At 42.7% G+C, this 20,600-nt stretch overlaps 2 protein-coding genes across 2 annotated transcripts in view; one reads left to right on the forward strand and one right to left on the reverse strand.

Moving 5' to 3' along the window:
* Positions 1–13,246, reverse strand: part of Dnajc27 (DnaJ heat shock protein family (Hsp40) member C27) — a 28,343-nt gene extending 15,097 nt beyond the window's left edge. The window contains exons 1-2 of the mRNA XM_042696656.1: positions 13,011–13,246; positions 5,280–5,362 (exon numbers count right to left, since the gene is read on the reverse strand). Of these exons, the coding sequence (XP_042552590.1) occupies positions 5,280–5,362; positions 13,011–13,097 (170 nt within the window). The 5' untranslated portion in view covers positions 13,098–13,246. The remainder of the gene's footprint in view (positions 1–5,279; positions 5,363–13,010) is intronic.
* A 1,316-nt stretch (positions 13,247–14,562) lies between these two features.
* LOC122122464 (40S ribosomal protein S4-like) lies at positions 14,563–16,569 on the forward strand. The gene is made up of 2 exons (XM_042696657.1): positions 14,563–14,735; positions 15,568–16,569. Exon 2 carries the CDS (start codon positions 15,575–15,577, stop codon positions 16,364–16,366), a length of 792 nt encoding a protein of 263 aa, XP_042552591.1. The 5' UTR covers positions 14,563–14,735; positions 15,568–15,574; the 3' UTR covers positions 16,367–16,569.
* Positions 16,570–20,600: the final 4,031 nt, after the last annotated feature.

Here is a 20,600-nt window from a genome sequence, read left to right on the forward strand (position 1 = left end):
GGGCCTGGGCGCTGTCCCTCAGCTCTTCAGCTCAAGGCTAGCGCTCTACCACTTGAGCCATAGTGCCACTTCCGGCTTTTTTGTTTTTTGCTTATGTGGTGCTGAGGAATCGAACCCAGGGCCTCAAGCATGCAAGGCAAGCGCTCTACCACTGAGCCACCTTCCCAGCACCACGGTTTCCGTTTCTGTCAGTTATGAATTTGAGAAGGATCTGTGTGTGAAATTTCAAAGAGGCTTTCTCTATGCCTCCTTCTGAGTCCAGATAATCTTTACCACAGGAGCCAGCAACCGGCAGACTGCCCTGCTGCCATGCTTTGTGAACACTGAGCTGACCTGGAGCAAATACCGTCATGACTTCAAGATAATTCAGTCCACAATCCTGAACCAATCAACTGTGGCTACTACTATGGTATTAAGAAAAATTTATTCAGGATAATCAGGAATAAGATAAAGGAGAAGAAAAAGCCGGGTGCCCGGTGGCTCATACCTGTAATCCTAGCTACTCAGGAGACTGAGATCTGAGGATCACGATTCAAAGCCTGCGAGACTCTTATCTCCAATAAACCACTAGAAAACTGGAAATGGTGCTGTGGCTCAAGTGGTAGAGTGCTCGCCTTGAGCTGAAGAGCTGAGGGACAGCGCCCAAGCCCAGAGTTCAAGCCCCACGACCGACCAAAAAAAAAAAAAAAGTTTCAATTTACTAGGATAATTTTTATTTTTTCCCCAATACTGGGGAATGATTTCAGGGTTTCAAGCTTGCTAGACAAGTGCTCTACCATTTCAGTCATGCCCCCAGTCCCACTAAGATATCTTAATCATCACTGGTTATATTTGGTTACCATACAATAGAAGAATACATATATATGTTAATAGTACTGGTCTAATTCTCTTGTGATTGTCATTAGAAAAAGAGCAATAGTCAATTTGTTTGCTTTTCTGAAACAAATTGGAAAATAAGAGAACCAAAGGGCAAACAATAACAATTCCAAAAGAATGAACAACTATTAGTATCATGGAATGTTCCTTCCTAGTTTTTTTCTGAGAAAATTGAAAAACACTTAATGAATAATTAAAACCTTAAGGAAAACCACAAATATTTAAAAGATGAACATTTAAGTTATCCCAAATCCTACCACCTACAACCTTCATTAATATAAATATAGCTATAGACTATTTTCTATGCATAGATAAGACTGATAGACATAGTCTTATAAAAGTGGGATTATACTATTATAACTAACCTGAACTTTACTTTTTTTTTTTTTTGGTCCGGTCATGGGGCCTGAACTCTGGGCCTGGGCGCTGTCCCTCAGCTCTTCAGCTCAAGGCTAGCGCTCTACCACTTGAGCCACAGCGCCACTTCCGGCTTTTTTCTTCTTGTTTATGTGGTGCTGAGGAATCGAACCCAGGGCCTCATGCATGCAAGGCAAGCGCTCTACCACTGAGCCACCTTCCCAGCCCTGAACTTTACTTTTTAATTGAATTTAAAAGAAAAAGAGACTAAATGAACTGAGAGGAAATTACTACACTTTAAACGTTAATGTTTCCTCAGCACAAGAAATGATTTCCTAAAACACCCTTCAAAGTTTATGAGTAGAGAATATTAACAGTAAATAAACAGTAGAGTCATTATGCCTTCTTAGTAACATGTTTTGGGTTTTGACATTATGACATGACTCCTTACTATGGAACTTGAGGGTCTCAGCACCTGCTCTCAATGTCCCTCTATTGCTTCCTGTTTTATTTATCCTCACTCCCTGTCCAAGTTTATAGCATTGACTTTCTGATCTGAAATCCCTATTCCTACAGTTGTTTTATACCTATATGTTTAGATTAACCTAGTCTCTAATCATCTGATCATGATTTTTTTTTTTTGTCGGTTGTGGGGCTTGAACCCTTTGCCTAGGCGCTGTCCCTGAGCACTTCAGCTCAAGGTGAGCACTTTACTGCTTGAGCCACAGTGCCACTTCCGGTTTTCTAATAGTTTATTGGAAATAAGAGTCTCAAGGACTTTCCTGCCCAGGCTGGCTTTGAACCATGATCCTCAGATCTCAGCCTCTTGAGTAGCTAGGATTACAGGCGTGAGCCTCCAATGCCTGGTTCCAATCATGATTTTTTTCACACCTGAATTGTTGTTTTTTTTTGTTTTGGCCAGTCCTAGGATTGAATTCAGGGCCTGGGCACTGTCCCTGAGTTTCTTTTGCTCAAGGCTAGCACTCTACCACTTGAACCACAATGCCACTTCTGGCTTTTTCTGCATAGGTGGTACTGAAGAATCAAACCCAGCCTTCATGTATGCTAGACAAGCACTCTACCACTAAGCCACATTCCCAGCTTGGCACACCTGAGTTTTCTACCCACATTCCATCAATTCTAAGGTACCTATTTGTTTCCATTTTAACATCTCTGTGAAGTCAGGATCCATCTCACAAAAGAGAATAGGAGAAAACATATGAACACAATGGCACAATAGTGAAAGCAAAACAATACTGATTTAGCTCACTGTTAAGATTACAAAAACAATGAAGCTTGAAAGTTTCTGGAAAAGATACAAGAATTTGTATTCTTCTTCTTATTATGATTTTACTTTGAGAAGTCAGAAGCTGAAGAGATGGAACCTATAAAATCTGCAAAGTCAGGAAGCAACACAAATGTCTTCACATAAGGAAATCTAAAAGAGGGCAGCCTAATTACTTATCCCATCCCTAAGAAACCCAGAAATGGAGCTGTGGCTTAAGAGGTAGAGTACTAGCTTGAGCAAAAAGAACTCAAGGACAGTGCCCAGGCCCTGAGTTGAAGCCCCAGGACAAGCAAAAAAAAAAAGAAAAGAAAAAGAAAATTACTGGCAGAGAGTAAGTAGAAATGGGGTAAAAGGGATGGCAGATGTATTATGTACAGTTTTGGCTTTAGAACTGTATTAATGTTTTATGCACTATTAATATTTTATATATGCACTGAATGAAGTATTACATAGTTAAATTTATATCAATAAGATACGAATAAACCTCAAAAGTGAATACAAAGAGAAATAAAAAATAAAAACCCACAAAACTTCCTTAAATGTGGTCTACCACATCATTACAGGAAATAGAAAAAAAAACAGAAAGTGTGTTATAAACTGATTGGTTGAATTGAGGACTACTTAAAGATAATAAAATATAAATTAATTTAAAAAGGAAATGTGTATTTCAAGTGAAGAGCTTCATATATTACATAGTAAAGAGGCTACAATTTTCTCTGTGTGTATGTGTGTGTGTGTGTGCGCGCGCGCACACGTGCACGCACATGCACGTACTCCAGTCCTGGGACTTGAACTAAGGGCCTTGGCAGTATTATTGAGCTTTTGTGCTCAAGGATAACATTCTACTACATGAGCAACAGCTCTACTTCTGGCTTTTCTGGCGACTAATTGGACTTGTCTGCCCCAGGCTGGGGGGCTTTGAACCAAGACCTTCAGAGTTCAGCCTCCAGAATAACTAGGATTACAGATATGAACCACCAATGGCTGGCTATAATTTTCTTTCTTTTTTTTTTTTTTTTTTGGTCCGGTCATGGGGCCTGAACTCTGGGCCTGGGCGCTGTCCCTCAGCTCTTCAGCTCAAGGCTAGCACTCTACCACTTGAGCCACAGCGCCACTTCCGGCTTTTTTCTTTTTGCTTATGTGGTGCTGAGGAATCGAACCCAGGGCCTCAGGCATGCAAGGCAAGCACTCTACCACTGAGCCACCTTCCCAGCCCCTGGCTATAATTTTCATAAGGAAAAGTTGCTGTAATAGACTCTGCTGCTGTCTGAAAATGGTGATGTTGCAAGAACTCTTGATTTTATCTTGCTATGTATTTGAACTATTTTAATTATAGTCACGAAAGATACCTGAACTCAACTCTGTCCTTCATCTAATTGTAATTCAGGTCAGATATACTTTTGCCACTTTTGTCAACCCACTTGAATATTGCTCTCAGATTTGAATCTGGCAAACTTCCTTTTTAGATGTACCTAATTTATGCAACAAGATATATCTATTAATCATCTAAAGGCACTATATATAAGCACATCAGTAATCTAAAGAACTTTAACATTTGCCATTAGCATAAAGGACCTGGCGAATAGAGAGGATGTTCAGAAGCCTTAAAAAACTCAGACATTTTACTCTCTAATGAAAAATGGCAGTGGAGAGATGAAGGGACAGAGTCATAGCAGCACTGAAAAGGGAACAGGAGGCAGCAGTTCAGGGCAGACAGAATGGAAGGGTGGGGGAAGAATAGGGAGCACTGGCAAGCGCATGATTAGGGAGTATGCTGCCCACCCCAATTCTACTCTTTGGTAGTGTTATTCCTGCTCAAACTCAGCCTTCTTAAGGCTCAATTCCAATTCAGTTCCCACTGTCACTCAATTTTATTGTTCCTAGATCATTTGTACTTGTTTTTTTTTTTTTTTTTTTTGGTCCGGTCGTGGGGCCTGAACTCTGGGCCTGGGCGCTGTCCCTTAGCTCTTCAGCCCAAAGCTAGCACTCTACCACTTGAGCTACAGTGCCACTTCCGGCTTTTTTCTTTTTTCTTATGTGGTGCTGAGGAATCGAACCCAGGGCCTCAGGCATGCAAGGCAAGCGCTCTACCACTGAGCCACCTTCCCAGCCCTGTACTAGATTTCAATACATAAAAATCACATACTAATAATGGAAGTTTTGAATAGAAATTTCCAACTAAAATACTTGTTTCAGGAAGAATTTTTTCCATCATGGGCTTGATCTCAGGGCATGGGCACTATCTCTGAGCTTTTTCACTCAAAGCTAGCACTCTACCACTTTGAGCCACAGCACCACTTCTGGTTTTCTGGTGGTTAGTTAGAGTTAAGCATCTCATGGACTTTCTCACCCAGGCTATCTTCGAATTGTGATTCCCAGATCTCAGCCAACTGAGTAGCTAGGATTATAGGGGTGAACCACTGGCACCCAGCAGGAAGAATATTTTTCAATGTTCTAGAAACATCCCTGCTGGTAGGACCTGCTTATACAGAACATGTTTCCTGAGAGGTTCATCTGCCAGTTACACTCTGTGTTGACTGGCTCAGCACAGTCCACCTCTACCACAAGGCCTGTTAGTGCTCAATACATTGGCTGGATGAAGGAAGGATATGAGGTCTGTTAGTTCTGTCTTTTCTCATTTATCTTTAAAGTCTCTATTCCAAAGATAACCTGCACACATCCATAGATGCAAGTACAGATCATTTTAGGAGTTCTCAATTTCTGTGTCATTTATAAGCCAGGGAAACAAAATACTCACTTTGTGACTCCATAGTCAATTCCAATTGTTGCAAGGTATTTAGACACAAATCTTTTCTCACAGTACCGCTTTATAATACAGCTCTGAAACAGTAAAAATGCATTTCACTTAGTAAATACATACTGAGATAGATATATGAGATAGACACAGCTCTTTGTTATGGTTTCTTCATTCACTACTATGAAAAAGAAGTGTTTTCAAAAGCCAAAACTATAAAATAACTGAAACAAATCCCAAAAGTAAACATTTTAAAGAATATTTATTTATTTATTTATTTATTTTGTCAGTCGTGGGGCTTGAACTCTGGGCCAGGGCACTGTCCCTCAGCTCTTCAGCTGAAGGCTAACACTCTACCACTTGAGCCATAGTACCATTTCCGGCTTATGTGGTGCTGAGGAATCAAAACCAGGGCCTCAGGCATGCAAGGCAAGCACTCTACCACTGAGCCACCTTCCCAGCCCGAATATTTATTTTATATTCTTGTCTTAATACTAACTAGGTTTGAACTCAGGGCCTAATCCACTTGCTTGGTTTGTTTGCTAAGCTGGCATTCTACCACATGAGCCATGCTTCCCACCCAACTGTTTTTGTGTACCAATACTGGGGCTTAGAACTCAGGGCCTGGTCACCATAGGTTAGATTTTGTACTCAAGGCTGTTGCTCTACTACTTGGGCTCCACTTCTGGTTTTTGTGGTTAATTTGAGATAAGAGTCTCACAGACTTTCCTGTCCAGGCTGGCTTTGAACCATGATCCTTAGATCTCAGCCTCCAGAGTAGCTAGGATTACAGGCATGAGCAATTAGTGCCTTGCTTATAACTTCTTTTGTTTTTGTGGTGGAGGCTTGAACTTAAAACCTCTAGCTACAATTCTAAAATGGAGACACACACACACACACACACACACACACACACACACACACACACACACACACACACACACACACACACACACACACACACACACACACACACACACACACACACACACACACACACACACACACACACACACACACACACACACACACACAGCCTTTGTTTTTATTTTGAAATAAGAGTGTGCTAATTTTGCCCGGGCTGGTCTCAAACTCTAAGTGGCATGTACTATCATACCCAGACCCTTTTGCCACTCTGTCTTTTTTTAAATTTTAAATACTAGTCCTGGGGCTTGAAAGCAGGGCATAGAGGTTGTCCCTGAGCTTTATTTGCTCAAGGCTAGCACTCTATCATTTGAGCCCAGCACCACTTCCAGATTTGTTTGAGTTTATTCTCTAGTAAGAGTCTTACATACTCTCTAGCTTGGGCTCAAATCCTCAAATCTCAAATCCTCAAATCTGTCTCCTGAGTAGCTAGAATTACAGGTGTGAGCCACTGTACCTGATTCCTTTTGTCACTTTAAAATGTTCCTCATATAACTGGATTTGTTTGGGGCTCTATTCTGTTCTACAGATCTATTTGTCTATTTTTATACCAAAGTAATACTTTTCTCTGTTAGAAGTAATAAGGTTTGAACTCAGGGCCTTATGCTTTACCAGGCAGGTAACTCTAGTGCTAAGCTATGCCACTTACTCTTCCTCATACAGGTTGTTTTTAAGGTAGGTCTCACTTCCTACTGAGGCATGCACCTGGGCCATGATCTTATTTTTTTGGGGGGGAGGGTCTGGTTGTGGGGCCTGAACTCTGGGCCTGGGTGCTGTCCCTCAGCTCTTCAGCTCAAGGCTAGTGCTCTACCATTGAGCCACAGCGCCACTTACGGCTTTTTTTTTTCTTTTTTCTTATGTGGTGCTGAGGAATCGAACCCAGGGCCTCATGCATGCAAGGCAAGCGCTCTACCACTGAGCTACCTTCCCAGCTGGTGGTCCTATTTTTTTATTTTTTGCTTCCCTCCACAGTTGGTATGACAAGTGTATATCATAACACACAACATTTTCTGTTGAGATGGAGTTGCACAGAATTTTTGCCAGGACTAGTCTTGAACCACAATGCTCATGGCTTTCAACCTCCCAAGTATAGGAGTGGACCACTTGTGCCCAGCTTGTAGTACTTCTTTGATTTGTTTTAGTCTGTAATATATCTGTCTAGGCAAATTCTCTTTCTACTATCCTACTTCATTTTTCTTTTCCATTCTTTGACTAGTCATTCTGAGATAGCTATTCTTTCATATGCATTTTAGAATAATTCTACCTAAAAAAGCTCTGGGGATATACAGTTCAGTGGTAAAACACTTGCCTAGCATTCATAAGTCTCTAGATTCAATCCCATCACCAGAGAAAGGAAGGGAAAGGAAGGGAAGGGAAGGGAGGGGAAAGAACAAGAGAAAGAAGAGAAGAGAAGGGAAGAGAAAGGAAAGGAGGAAGGAAGGAAGGGAGGGAGGGAGGGAAGGGAGGGAGGGAGGGAAGAAGGAAGGAAGGAAAAGAAAGGGTCAGACTCATCCCTATTTTCAATGGCACTATATTAAATTTGTATATTAGCTTTGGAAACACTGGTGTTGCCATAATGTCTTCTGGCAAAAGAACATGATTTTTCCATTTGCTTAGATTTTGTTTGATGTCTTTCAATTATTTTGGCTTTATTCAGGTAAGTACTATATATCTCCCTAATGTATTATAGGTTTCACTATTATAAGTGGAATATCTTTTTTCATTTCCATTTTTAGATTTGTTAATGTGATTTATTAGTTTTTATGCATTTATGTCATATTACTCTACCACAGCCTCTAATTAATTAAACTAGATTAAAGAATCTTTCAGATATTCTATATATAATGTAAAATAGCAACACATAATTTTTCTTTTTTAACATTTATACCAGTTATTTCAATTTTTTGTTACATCTCTAGAATTTCTAAAACAATGTTGAATAATAAGAATAGTAGGTATTCTTTTTTTGTAGCTATTTACTAGAAATGATCTTAGTGTTTTACCAACTGGCATGACATTTACTGTTAGTTTATAATAATTTTTTACTGTACTTTAATTATTTGCATTTTATTATGATTTTGCTTATGGTTATCAAGATCTACTACTGGACTATATGAAATGTTTTACAGCACTGAAAGCATCATGTAACTTTTCTGCACTAATTTGTTGATGTAACAAATTACATGGATTCTGTTCTGCATATTGAACCATATTTGCAATCCTGAAACAAACCTTCTTGTGAAAGAATGAATTCTTTGATACACTGAGTTCTACTTGCCAACATGTACCTATGAAATTGGTATATACACTTTTCTTTGATACTACAAATTTTAATATTTAAGCTACAATAATGAGTTGGGATGCTGTTTTATCTTTTTCTTGGGCCTGGAATAACCTAATTCAAATTATTTAAATTTAAATTAATTCAAATGACTTAAAATACATAATTCAATTCATTTATTTCTTGGGCCAGTACTGGGGTTTGAACTTAGGGCCTAGATGCTGTCCCTGAGCTTTTTTTTTTTTTTTTTGGGGGGGGGGTCCGGTCATAGGGCCTGAACTCTGGGCCTGGGCGCTGTCCCTCAGCTCTTCAGCTCAAGGCTAGCACTCTACCACTTGAGCCACAGTACCACTTCTGGCTTTTTTTCTTTTTGCTTATGTGGTGCTGGGAAATCGAACCCAGGGCCTCATGCATACAAGGCAAGCACTCTACCACTGAGCCACCTTCCCAGCCCTGTCCCTGAGCTTTTGTGCTCAAGTCTAGCAGTTTACCACTTGAGCCACAGCTCCGTTTCTGGCTTTTTGGAGGTTAAGTAGAAATAAGAGTCTGATGGACTTTCATGCCAGGATAGGCTTTAATCCATGATCCTCAGCTCTCAGCCTCCTTGGTAGCTGGGATTACAGGTATGAGCCACTGGAACCTGACTTCAACTTCTTTTTTGAATTAATTTTAGTAACTTATACTTAGCTAGGAAATCCTGCATTCCTTAGTCATTCTTACCTTCTTTTCCAATACATTCTTATCTCCTTTTCAATATTAATCTTGTAATTCTTTTTTTCTAGTTTTCTTACATATATTTTTAGGCAGTTTTCATCTTCATTAATTTTTCCAAATAATTTTCTTTTCTTCAGTTATTATTAATTGGTGGTACTGGAGTTTGAACTCAGAGCCTCATACTTGCTAGACAGGTATTCTACAACTGAGCCGCTACTCTACCAGCTGTTTGGATTTTAGTTTTTTTGGTGCTGGCCTCAGGACTTAAACTCAGGGCCTAGGCATTGTCCATGGTTCAAAGCCAGCACACGCAGGAAAGTCCATCTGATTCTTATCTCTAATTTATCCCTAAAAAGCCAGAAGTGGAAGTTGTGGATCAAGTAGTAGCGTACTAGATTTGAACAAAAAAGCTAAGGGACAATGCCCAAGACCTGAATTCATGCGCACGCGCGTGCGGCAGACAAACGAGACAGACAGACAGACACACATCTGATAATTAGCCTCCTCTTATTTTTCTTTTCATATTTTCTTGGGTAGTCATATATTTTTCTTTCTTTTTTGTTTTTTTTTTTGTCAGTTGTAAGGTTTGAACTCAGGGCCTAGGTGCTGTTCCCTTTGTGCTCAAGGCTGAAGCTCTACCATATGAGCCACAGCGCCACTTCTGGTTTTTGAGTGGTTAATTGGAGATAAGTCTTATAGGAACTTTCCTGTCTGGACTGGCTTCAAACCCCCATCCTCAGATCTGAGTTTCCTGAGTAGACTTGCAGGTGCGAACCACCAGCACCCAGCATATTTTTCTTTTTTATGTTTACCTTTTCATAAGGACTTAAGTAAATTTATTATACCCTGAAAAAGAAAGCTTAACTGGTGTTTTAACTAGAATTGAATTAAATTTGTATATTAAATAAGTGACATACAATATTGAATGCTCTAAGGGAAAAGTTTATCTTTCCATTTGCCTAATTGCATATCCCTCCACAGAATTTAAAACTTTTCTCCATTTAAGTCCCTTCCTATTTCTTTGTATAAACCTAAGTATTTTACATTGGTCATTATTTACCTTGTTTATTATTGTAAAATTGGCCATGCATTAGGGGCTCATGCCTATAATCGTAGCTATCCAGGAGGCGGCTGAGATCTGAGGAACACGGTTAAAAAAGTCAGCCTGGGCAGACAAATCCATAAGGCTTTTATTTCCAATTAACCAGCAAAAACCTAGAACTGGTAGAGCAGCAGCTGTGAGAAGGGAGCCATTTGGAGGCCCAGAGTTCAAGTCCCAGTCCCAGCACCAAATAAATAAATAAATAAATAAATAAATAAAATAAATCAATTATGTATTTCAGTAGCCTTTAACTCCAATTTCCTGCATGGGGAGAAGGAAATTGTTTGTTTGTTTTTTTTGGGTCCGGTTGTGGGGTCTGAACTCTGGGCCTGGGTGCTGCCCCTCAGCTCTTCAGCTCAAGGCTAGCGCTCTACCACTTGAGCCACAGCGCCACTTCCGGCTTTTTTCTTTTTACTTCTGTGGTGCTGAGGAATCGAACCCAGGGCCTCATGCATGCAAGGCAAGTGCTCTACCACTGAGCCACCTTCCCAGCCCCAAGAAGGAAATAGTTTTTTTCTCTAACCTAGTTCTTTGAGCCATGTAGTTCTCTCTGTGTGTGTGAGAAAGTGAGTACACACACACAAACACATGATCTAAATGGTATAAAAAGCTATTCATTTATGCATAATTTGGCATGATTGTTTTATTGTTTCTAGCAGTTTTTCGGTTTTTCTTCTTCTTCTTTTTTTTTTTATCGGTCGTAAGGCTTGAACTCTGGGCTTGAGTGCTGTCCCTACGCTCTTAGCTTGAGCCACAGCGCCACTTCCAGTTTTCTAGTGGTTTACTGGAGATAAAAGTCTCACTGACTTCCCTGCTGGGGCTGGCTTTGAACCCTGATCCTCAGATCTCAGCCTCTGGAGGAGGATTCAAGGTGTGAGCCACTGGTGCCCAGCTTTTGGTTAATCTTTCTTTTAGTCTCATATCATTAACAAATAATGATCATTTTGCCTTCATCTTGTAAATATTTTCTTTCTCTTGTCTAATTTCATTTGCTAGTAAACAGTATTACATATATGTGGTTACACTGGGTATTTTGCAATGTTGCTAATGAGCCATTATAAATGTAGTAAAATTACAAATGTGATACACACTCATTTAGCCAGCTTAGTATATAACTTGAGACTTTTTAACTTTCTTGCTAATGTCTGGTACATAGTTGACATTCAATAAAGTTTGACCTACAGAAGATAGTCTGTTAATACCTCCACACACAGAGATGAGTAGTACACATACAGAGAAAACATTAATAAACATTTCCTGGACATCTCTTATGTGAGGGCCTAAACACTGTCATCAACTGCTGTTTTGCACTTAAGGAGTTGATTTTTTTTTTTTTTTTGCCAGTCCTGGGGCTTGAAATCAGGGTCTGGGCACTGTCCCTGAGCTTCTTATGCTCAAGGCTACCACTCTACCACAGTGTGACTTACGGATTTTTCTGTTTATGTGGTACTGAGGAATCGAACTCAGGGCTACACACATGCTAGGCAAGCACTCTACCACTAAGCCACATTCCAGGCCCCAAGGACTTGATTTTTTAAATTAGTTAATTTTTTATTGTCTTCAAATAAGTTATACAAAGGGCTTTCAACATGTCATTTTATGAGTACAAGCATCTTGACCAATGTCACTGCTTTCATAATTCAGGGAGTTGATTCTGCCAGCATTCAACGGTGGAAACAGCAATGCCTTTAGGAGGGTGAAGACTTAGGATCTGTCACTGATGACCTTGGGTGTTCTTAACCAACAGCTTCCACTTAGCCAAGAGTGACAATTGTGGTGAAGAAGAAACAGTCTCAGAATTCATGTGGGAACAGGCCCCAGGTTACCTCTGATTTTTCCCTTCTCCATGCTAAGGAAATTTATAGCTGATACTCAGCAGAGAGCAGAGAGTAAAAGCAGTGGAAAACAGGCTTCTTTAAGAAAGTAGACATGGATGCTACCATATATTTTTTTAAAAAGTAGCAGATCCTCGCCACCCGCCTCCCCTGTGAACCATGCCTCTTTAGTTATAAACGCTCTCAAGAAGCCGGGCGCTGGTGGCTCACGCCTGTAATCCTAGCTACTCAGGAGGCTGAGATCTGAGGATCGAGGTTCAAAGCCAGCCCGGGCAGGAGAGACCGTGAGACTCCTATCTCCAATAAACCACCAGAAAACCGGAAGTGGCGCTGTAGCTCAAGGGGTAGAGCGCTCGCCTTGAGCTGAAGAGCTGAGGGACAGCACCCATGCCCAGAGTTCAAGCCCCACAACCGACAAAAAAAAAAAAAAACGCTCTCAAGATGAGGGTGTCGACTCCAGGCTGTGCTGCCACACTGCACACGCTCTATCCTCACACGCACCTCATCCCAGCACCTCTCAAGCACTGCCAACAGTAACTCAACTTTTATTCTCCACCTCCAGCTGCTGGACCTGTCACCTAGACCTGTTATCTGAGCACACGTGAGACCTTAGGACACCTCTTTTACTCTCTGAGGAGTGCACTCGAGGGTCCAAAGCCACCCCAGACACATTCCTAAGGAGAGTGGTGTCGGCGACCATCCAAAGGTCAGAAAGGTCGGGATAGTTTTGCCCAAGCAGCAGCAGCAGCATCCCTGGCCTGCTCGGGGGAGGGGCGGAGAGGAGGCTGCGCCCGGCTGGTGAGTGACGGCCTTCTCAGCCAATAGGGACGTCACCCCGCCGCGTGGCGGTCCCGCCCACCCTGGCGCGCAGTACTCACTTTCCCCACTTCGGCGTTGCCCATGGAGATGACTTTGATGCGGAGGGATTTTCCAGGCTCCTTCCGCTTTGGCACGTTGGCTTCCATTGTCCTCACTCTCTCGAGGCCACTCGCCTCGGTCTCCTGGTGCACCAAGGTGGCCGGTCCCTCAGGCCTCCTCGACCAAAGGTGGAGCTGCAGCTGTCGTCACAGCCTGGGGTTCGCGGCTCTCCATCCTCAGGCAGCGGGCGCGGATGGTGAGGAGGCTGGGAGGCGGGGCAAAAGGAGGAGGGGCAGGGGTAGGGAAGGAGTGAGAAGAGAATCTCGCGATACTAGCGCGCAACGCCTGACGTCATCTCCGGGTTCCGGGCTTCAGTTAATCGGTCTCTGGAGTCCGGTGAGGAGCGCGGCCAGGTTTCTTGGCGAGAAGGCGGTGGCGGGAGGCCCGGGTGGGGCGGGGCGGGGCGAGGCGGCGGCCGGGTTCACTCGCGGCGCGCACACCGTTGATTTGTGGGCGGCGGGACGGGAGGCGTTTGTTGCATTTGCTACAGAAGTTTTGGCGGGTCGGTGCAGGTCCGGAGTTGGGAGTTGGTGGGCTGTTGTAGTAGTGGTAGGCCCAGCCGCGCCCAGCCGCGGGTTAACCGCGGTTTCTCTGAGGTCGCCCCTCCGCCGTTCCCCTTCTCGTTCCTTATGGGGGGCGAGGCGGGTCTACCTCCGGGGTGTCGGCTCCCGGGGGCGGGTAGATATGGCGGCTGCTCCAGCCCCCGGTGTAAAATGGCTGGTGTGTGTTGTAACTTATGCACGCCCCCCAGGCATACTTTGAAAATCACCGAACCCAATACCGCCTAAAATGCTGTACAGTTGAAGAGTAACAAGGAAAAGTCGGCACGTTTGCTACACTGCAAACGTAACTTTTGTTCCCCGAAGGTTCTTGAAAGTCTTGAGTCAGGAGCTGGGAAGTGGAGGAGTCAGAGTCAGATGCTGATTATGGGTGAGAGGGCCTCAGGCAAGACAGGACACTGAATTTGGTTCTTATCCTCCCTTCCCCAGAAGTTGGATGTGAATTCTGAGCTCCAAGCTTTCGCTTTGTCCATGGATGGCGCTTTACTTCTTGAGCCACATCCCCAGCCTAGGTTTTTTGCTGCCCCCTTTTCTGTTAGTTTTGTGTGGGGAGTTTTGCAGACTTTTCGGCCCAGGATGGCTTTGAGATGTCATCCTGTGGATCTCAGGCTCCTGAGTAGCTAAGATTACCCAAGAGCTTACCTGTGTTTAGCTCCTTTTTTTTTTTTCTTTTTTCTTTCTTTTTTTTGGCCATCCTGGGGCTTGAACTCAGGGCCTGGGCACTGTCCCTGAGCTTTCTTTTGCTCAAGGCTAGTGCTGTACCACCTGAGCCACAGCGCCACTCGCAGCTTTTTCTGTGTATGTGGTACTGACAAATGGAATCCAGGGCTTCATGCATGCTGAGCAAGCACTTCTACCACTTAAGTCACATTCCCAGCCTTTTTTTTTTTTTTTTTTTTAATATTGTATATTGGAGTCAAGTTTAATTTTGAATCTTCCTTACTCAGATCTAAGGGCTCGGGATTACTTAATTTGAAGGGAGAAAGCTCAGACCATATGTGTCATTATGTTTTTGTCCAGCTTTCTTGAGGTGTAGGAGTGTAGCTCTGAGATCTTCTGGTACCTCTGCGTGCCTCAAGTTCGACTTTGACTGTCTTTTGATTCTCACCCGCCTCTTAACTGACGGTAAGAATAAAGAAGAGTACATTCTACTGTTCCAGGGGATGAAAAAAAAAAAAGACACCATTTGAACTAGAGGCAGCCAGACAAGGAAGTTTTGTTCTTTTGAGCATGGCCTGGATGCCGTCCCTGAGCTTCTTTTGCTCAAGGCTACCACTTGACCTACGGTTCCACTTCGGTCGTATTTGATAGTTTAGTGGAGATAAGAGTCTCACAGTCTTTCCTGTGTGGGCTGGCTTCTAATCAGGGTCCTCAGATAACAAGTCTCCCAAGGAGCTAGAATTATAGGCATGAGCCATCAGCATTCAGTTTAAGGAATCATAATTTTAAGTCAATATTTTTAGTTAAAACTTGATAAATGGTTAATTCCCAGAGGGTAAAAAATGCCTATTTTCAAACAAACTGCAAATGTAAAGGGGGCATTGCTTTTCTTAGATAGTTTTAAAAACATCAAAAAAGGCTGGACACCAGTGGCTCACACCTGTAATGCTAGCTACTCAGGAGGCTGAGATCTGAGGATCATGGTTCAAAGCTAGCCCGGGCAGGAAAGTCAGTGAAACTCTTACCTCCAATAAATCACCAGAAAACCAGAAGTGGTGCTATAGCTCAAGTGGTAGAGTGCTCGCTTCAGAGAGAGAGCTCAGGGACAGCACCCAGGCCCAGAGTTCAAGCTCCACAACCTACCCAAAAAAAAAAAAAAAAAATCTAAAAAGAACTACTGGAAAACAATACAGGCTGAACATGACAAAGTAGTTTTAAGTCGGGTTTTCAGACATTATCATTTTAACACAAATGCTTTTTTAAGTTAACAGGTCTGCTCTTTTCTGCTCTTTTCTAGTATAGTCATGGCTCGTGGTCCCAAAAAGCATCTGAAGCGGGTAGCCGCTCCAAAGCATTGGATGCTGGATAAACTGACTGGTGTATTTGCTCCTCGGCCATCCACTGGTCCCCACAAGCTGAGAGAATGTCTGCCTCTCATAATTTTCCTTAGAAACAGACTTAAGTATGCCTTGACAGGAGATGAAGTAAAGAAGCTTTGCATGCAGCGCTTCATTAAGATCGACGGCAAAGCCAGGACTGATATAACTTACCCTGCAGGTTTTATGGATGTCATAAGCATTGACAAGACGGGAGAGAATTTCCGTCTGATCTATGACACCAAGGGTCGCTTTGCTGTCCATCGCATTACATCTGAGGAAGCCAAGTACAAGTTATGCAAAGTGAGAAAGATCTTTGTGGGCACGAAGGGAATCCCTCATCTGGTGACCCACGATGCTCGTACTATTCGATACCCTGACCCTCTCATCAAGGTGAATGACACCATTCAGATCAATCTGGAGACTGGCAAGATAGCCGATTTTATCAAGTTTGACACCGGCAACCTGTGTATGGTGACCGGAGGTGCTAACTTGGGAAGAATTGGTGTGATCACTAATAGAGAGAGGCATCCTGGTTCTTTTGATGTTGTTCATGTGAAAGATACCAATGGCAATAGCTTTGCCACTCGGCTTTCTAATATTTTTGTTATTGGCAAAGGCAATAAGCCTTGGATTTCTCTTCCCCGAGGAAAAGGAATCCGCCTCACCATTGCTGAAGAGAGAGATAAGAGGCTGGCAGCCAAGCAGTGCAGTGGGTAAACAGAGCAGGGGGTGAACTCTGGTTCCAGGTGGTATGTCCTAGAGGATATGTCTTTTTACATAAAGTTAATAAAAGATGGTTAACTTTTAAAAAATTGGTTGCAGAATTTTCATAAAAAGTAATACAACAATTCTGGAAAATGTCTAGAATTCTTTTGAGTCATAGTTAGAATTTTGATATAGCTTGAAATAATGCTTCTTTACAAATCCAAGATACAGACCTCATGAGTTATTTTTTATTTTATTTATTTTTTTTGGGTCCGGTCGTGGGGCCTGAACTCTAGGCCTGGGCGCTGTCCATCAGCTCTTCAGCTCAAGGCTAGCGCTCTACTACTTGAGCCACAGCACCACTTCCAGCTTTTTTCTTTTTGCTTATGTGGTTCTGAGGAATCGAACCCAGGGCCTCATGCATGCAAGGCAAGCACTCTACCACTGAACCACCTTCCCAGCCCCAGACCTCATGATTTAATCACTAAACTTTTTGATGTTTCATGTTTACTCCAAGAGAATGATTACGTCATTCATTTCACTTAGATATGATACTATTGAGACTGAAAGCAGAAAACTGTGCACACACATCTTTAGTCCCAGTTAATTTGGAGGCTGAAGGTGGGAGGGAAGTGTCCATTGAGCCTAAGAGTTAAGCCCAACTATGTAACAAGACACTTATCTCAAAAAAAGATGCCAAAGATTAAAAGACTATTTTTATATTGACTTTTGACCCTCTGGTAAATATATATAGCCATATGTGCATGTATATTAATTTGGAAGTGAGAAAGTTAGCTCTTGTTTTCTAGTCTTTGTAAAAAAAAGAAAGCATGAATCAACTTTGGACCTGCAAAATTTGGTATGACCATGAATTCTGGAGTCAGCCATCAATAGATGTTTTATGATGGCATAAGGGTATATGGTGGTAAGAACTATGGGAGATCAGTGAGTTGGTGGATAATCAGAAAGGTAAGTCGTCCTATCCCCATAGCAACAAGCCAGGTGTGGTCTTGTGCCCACCTATGGTCTTAGCTACTAAAGCCTTAGGAGGATAGTGGTTCTAGCAAAAATCAAAACACTGAAATAAAGGCTTGAAGTAGTGATTCAAGTAGTAAGGTGCCTGCCTAGCACATGTGAGGCACCTGCTTTAATACACCTTCAAACTTCAATAGTACTTCCCCAATTAAGGTTTGTACATTTGGTACATGCTATCTCCCTCTCCCCAAATATTTCCTTTTTTGTTTTGTTTTTTGTTTTTGTTTTGGTCCGGTCGTGGGGCCTGAACTCTGGGCCTGGATGCTGTCCCTCAGCTCAAGGCTAGCACTCTACCACTTGAGCCACAGCGCCACTTCCATTTTTTTCTTTTTTGCTTATGTGGTGGTGAGGAATCGAACCCACGGCCTCATGCATGCAAGGCAAATGCTCTACCACTGAGCCACCTTCCCAGCCCTCCCCAAGTATTTCTAACTAACATTTAAAGTTGTTTGAATGCATATGCCTTAAAACTTGGTATTGCATTTCATCTTTTGAAATTTCCAGCAAAGTTTTCAGAACAATGCAAAAATATACAATGTAGTAGGGCAGCAGCTGACTGTAGATAACAGGTGAAGACTTGCCATTCTGAGCCTCAGCGTGTTAGTGCTAGTTCAGGTTTGGTCTTGTTTTATGATTTGAAGAGCGTTTAGCCAACATAGGTGCTCAAGTACATGATGGTGATGTCAACACTCAGGAGGCTGAGGCAGGAAGATCTTCAGTTCAAGGCCAGCCTGGAATACATAACCAGACCCTGTATAAAGAAATAGGTTCATAGGCAAGTACAGAGGTCATTGCCGTAGAACAAGTATTGGGCTGGTGTGGGGCAAGTGTTTTCAAGGAAAAGAAAAATGAGCCTGGATGGTAGAGGGATCAGGGTTGACAGATCTCCCAGTCTGATGGATCAGCGCATACAAAGATACAGGCCAGCAGAAAAATGTGCACACGGGGTCATCCAGCATGGCTGGGCTGGGATGCAGGGGGAAGGCTATATGTGGGTGAAAAAGAGTTGACCTGTAGGTGAGGGAATTGGCCCCACCGCTTCTTGGCACATGTATTGGAAAGTCTGCATCCCCAAGAAGTTCTTTTGCCAACATGTCTACTTGCCGGTTGTGGTTGAACATGACAGTAATGAAATGAGGATGAGGTGGGAGAATCACGAGTTTGAGACCAGCCTGGCTATATTTTCTTCTTGTCTGCACTCAAAAACCAATCAAACATGCTACCCTCTATCCACATACACAGTCTCATATAGATTGCAAAGACAGGACTTCTTTGGAGACCATCACCATCATTACTTTGCTTCCTGAGACCTGCTACCTGGGCTGCTAGCCCAGGTACAGAATCCTAGTAGCAACAGCTGCTGCCCAGCCCAGAACAGCCATATTGGCCTTGCCAAGCATGTGCCGCCACCCCCCCCACCCCCACCTCCTAGGAGCCCTGTCCCTTCCATTCCCACCCACCCCCATCCCCACATCTTTTTGTTAAGAGGCCACTTAGGAAGATATTTATGCATTTAATACTCTCCATCTTCAGTTTGCTACCTCCCTCCAAATAACTACTTTTGTTTAATTTTGTGGGTTGTGGGGCTAGGCACTGTCCCTAAGCTTTTTTAGAAAGCTCAAGGCTAGCCCTCTATCACTTTGAGCCAGAGCACCACTTCTAGCTTTTTGTTTATTTATTGAAGAGTCTCATGGACTTTGCTGCCCACACCTGGCTTTGAACCACGATCCTCAGATCTCAGCCTCCTGAGTAGCTAGCATTACAGGTATGAGCCACCGGCGCCTGGCCATTTGCTTTGTTTTATGTTATTCATTTCTTTCAGTCTAGGGATGTGGCTCAAATGGTAGAGTGCCTGCCTGACAAGCACAAGCCCTGAGGTCAAATCCCAGTATCACTACAAAACAAAACAAAAAACCCTCCACTTCCTCCTTACTGTTCCAGTTTATACAGTTATACACTGAGTTTTAAATTAAATTTAACTTTTTGATAATTCAAATTGTTTCCTTAAAACAACCTTAAAGGGCTGGGAAGGTGGTTCAGTGGTAGAGTGCTTGCCTAGCATGCATGAGGCCCTGGACTCCATTCCTCAATACCACATACACAGAAAAAGCTGGAAGTGTTGCTATGGCTTAAGAGGTAGAGTGTTAGCCTTGAGCAAAAGAATCTTAGGGACAGCACCCAGGCCCTGAGTTCAAGCCCCAGGACTGACAAAAAAAAACTAACCAAACTTAGAAATAAATTTCAATTACACATTTTATTGTTTTGGTTGGACATGGGGTTTGAAGACAGAGCCTGGGCACTGTCTCTGAGTTCTTTTTGTTCAAGGCTCTAGTGCTCTACCACTTTGAGCCACAGCCCCACTTCCAGTTTTCTAGTGGTTAGTTGGAGTAAGAGTCTCACAGACTTTCCTGCTTAGTGGCTTTGAACCGTGATCCTCAGATCTCAGCCTCCTGAGGATTACAGGCTTGAGCCAGCAGTAAGTACCTGGCTAATACATTTATTTTATTTAAGAGAACAAGGTCTCATTATGTAGCCCTTGCTGACTAGGAAATCACCATCCAGCCTCAGCCTCCTTTGTGAGGCTTGGCTTGACAGGCATACCTTAATGATTTCACATTAATGAACTGTGTTCCAAAGTGTGCGATCTATGACAGACAAAGGAACTCAGTTTGTTTCTGGTCTGCAGGATTGTTGTCCTGTGTGTATTTTGTCCTGTCGTTTCTTGATCAGTTTTATTATTTATTTGCCTGTCCTGGGTCTTGAACTCAGGCCGTGGGTGTTGTCCTTGAGCTTCTTTGTGCTCAAGGCTAGTACTCTACCACTTGAGCCTCAGCACACTTCCAGCTGTTTCTGAGTAGTTTACTGGAGATAAAGAGTCAAAGACTTTCCTGCCTGGGCTGACTTTAAACCACAGTTCTCAGATCTCAGCCTCCTGAGTAGCTAGGATTACAGGCATGAGCCACCAGCGCCCAGCTAATCACTTTTATTTTTTAGAGCAGCATTAGATACAAGAGAAAATTAAATATTATATACATTTCCAAATTCATCTATTATTACTATCATGTCCCATTTATTTATGTGCATTGTTTTATGTGCACCTCTATTTACATGTACATATATGCACACATTTTTTTAATCATTTGAAATTAACCTGCACACAAAGCAAGGAGTTTAATAGAGTTCACCTTTATGGAAAAATGACAGGCTCCAG

This window comes from Dipodomys spectabilis, unplaced genomic scaffold, assembly GCF_019054845.1.
Source record: "Dipodomys spectabilis isolate Male_0828 unplaced genomic scaffold, ASM1905484v1 ptg000210l, whole genome shotgun sequence".
Lineage (NCBI taxonomy): Eukaryota > Metazoa > Chordata > Mammalia > Rodentia > Heteromyidae > Dipodomys > Dipodomys spectabilis.

What these genes read in the sequence shown, in the direction of transcription:
- LOC122122464 (XM_042696657.1), top strand. Translation starts at nt 15,575, where the DNA reads ATGGCTCGTGGTCCCAAAAAGCATCTGAAGCGGGTAGCCGCTCCAAAG.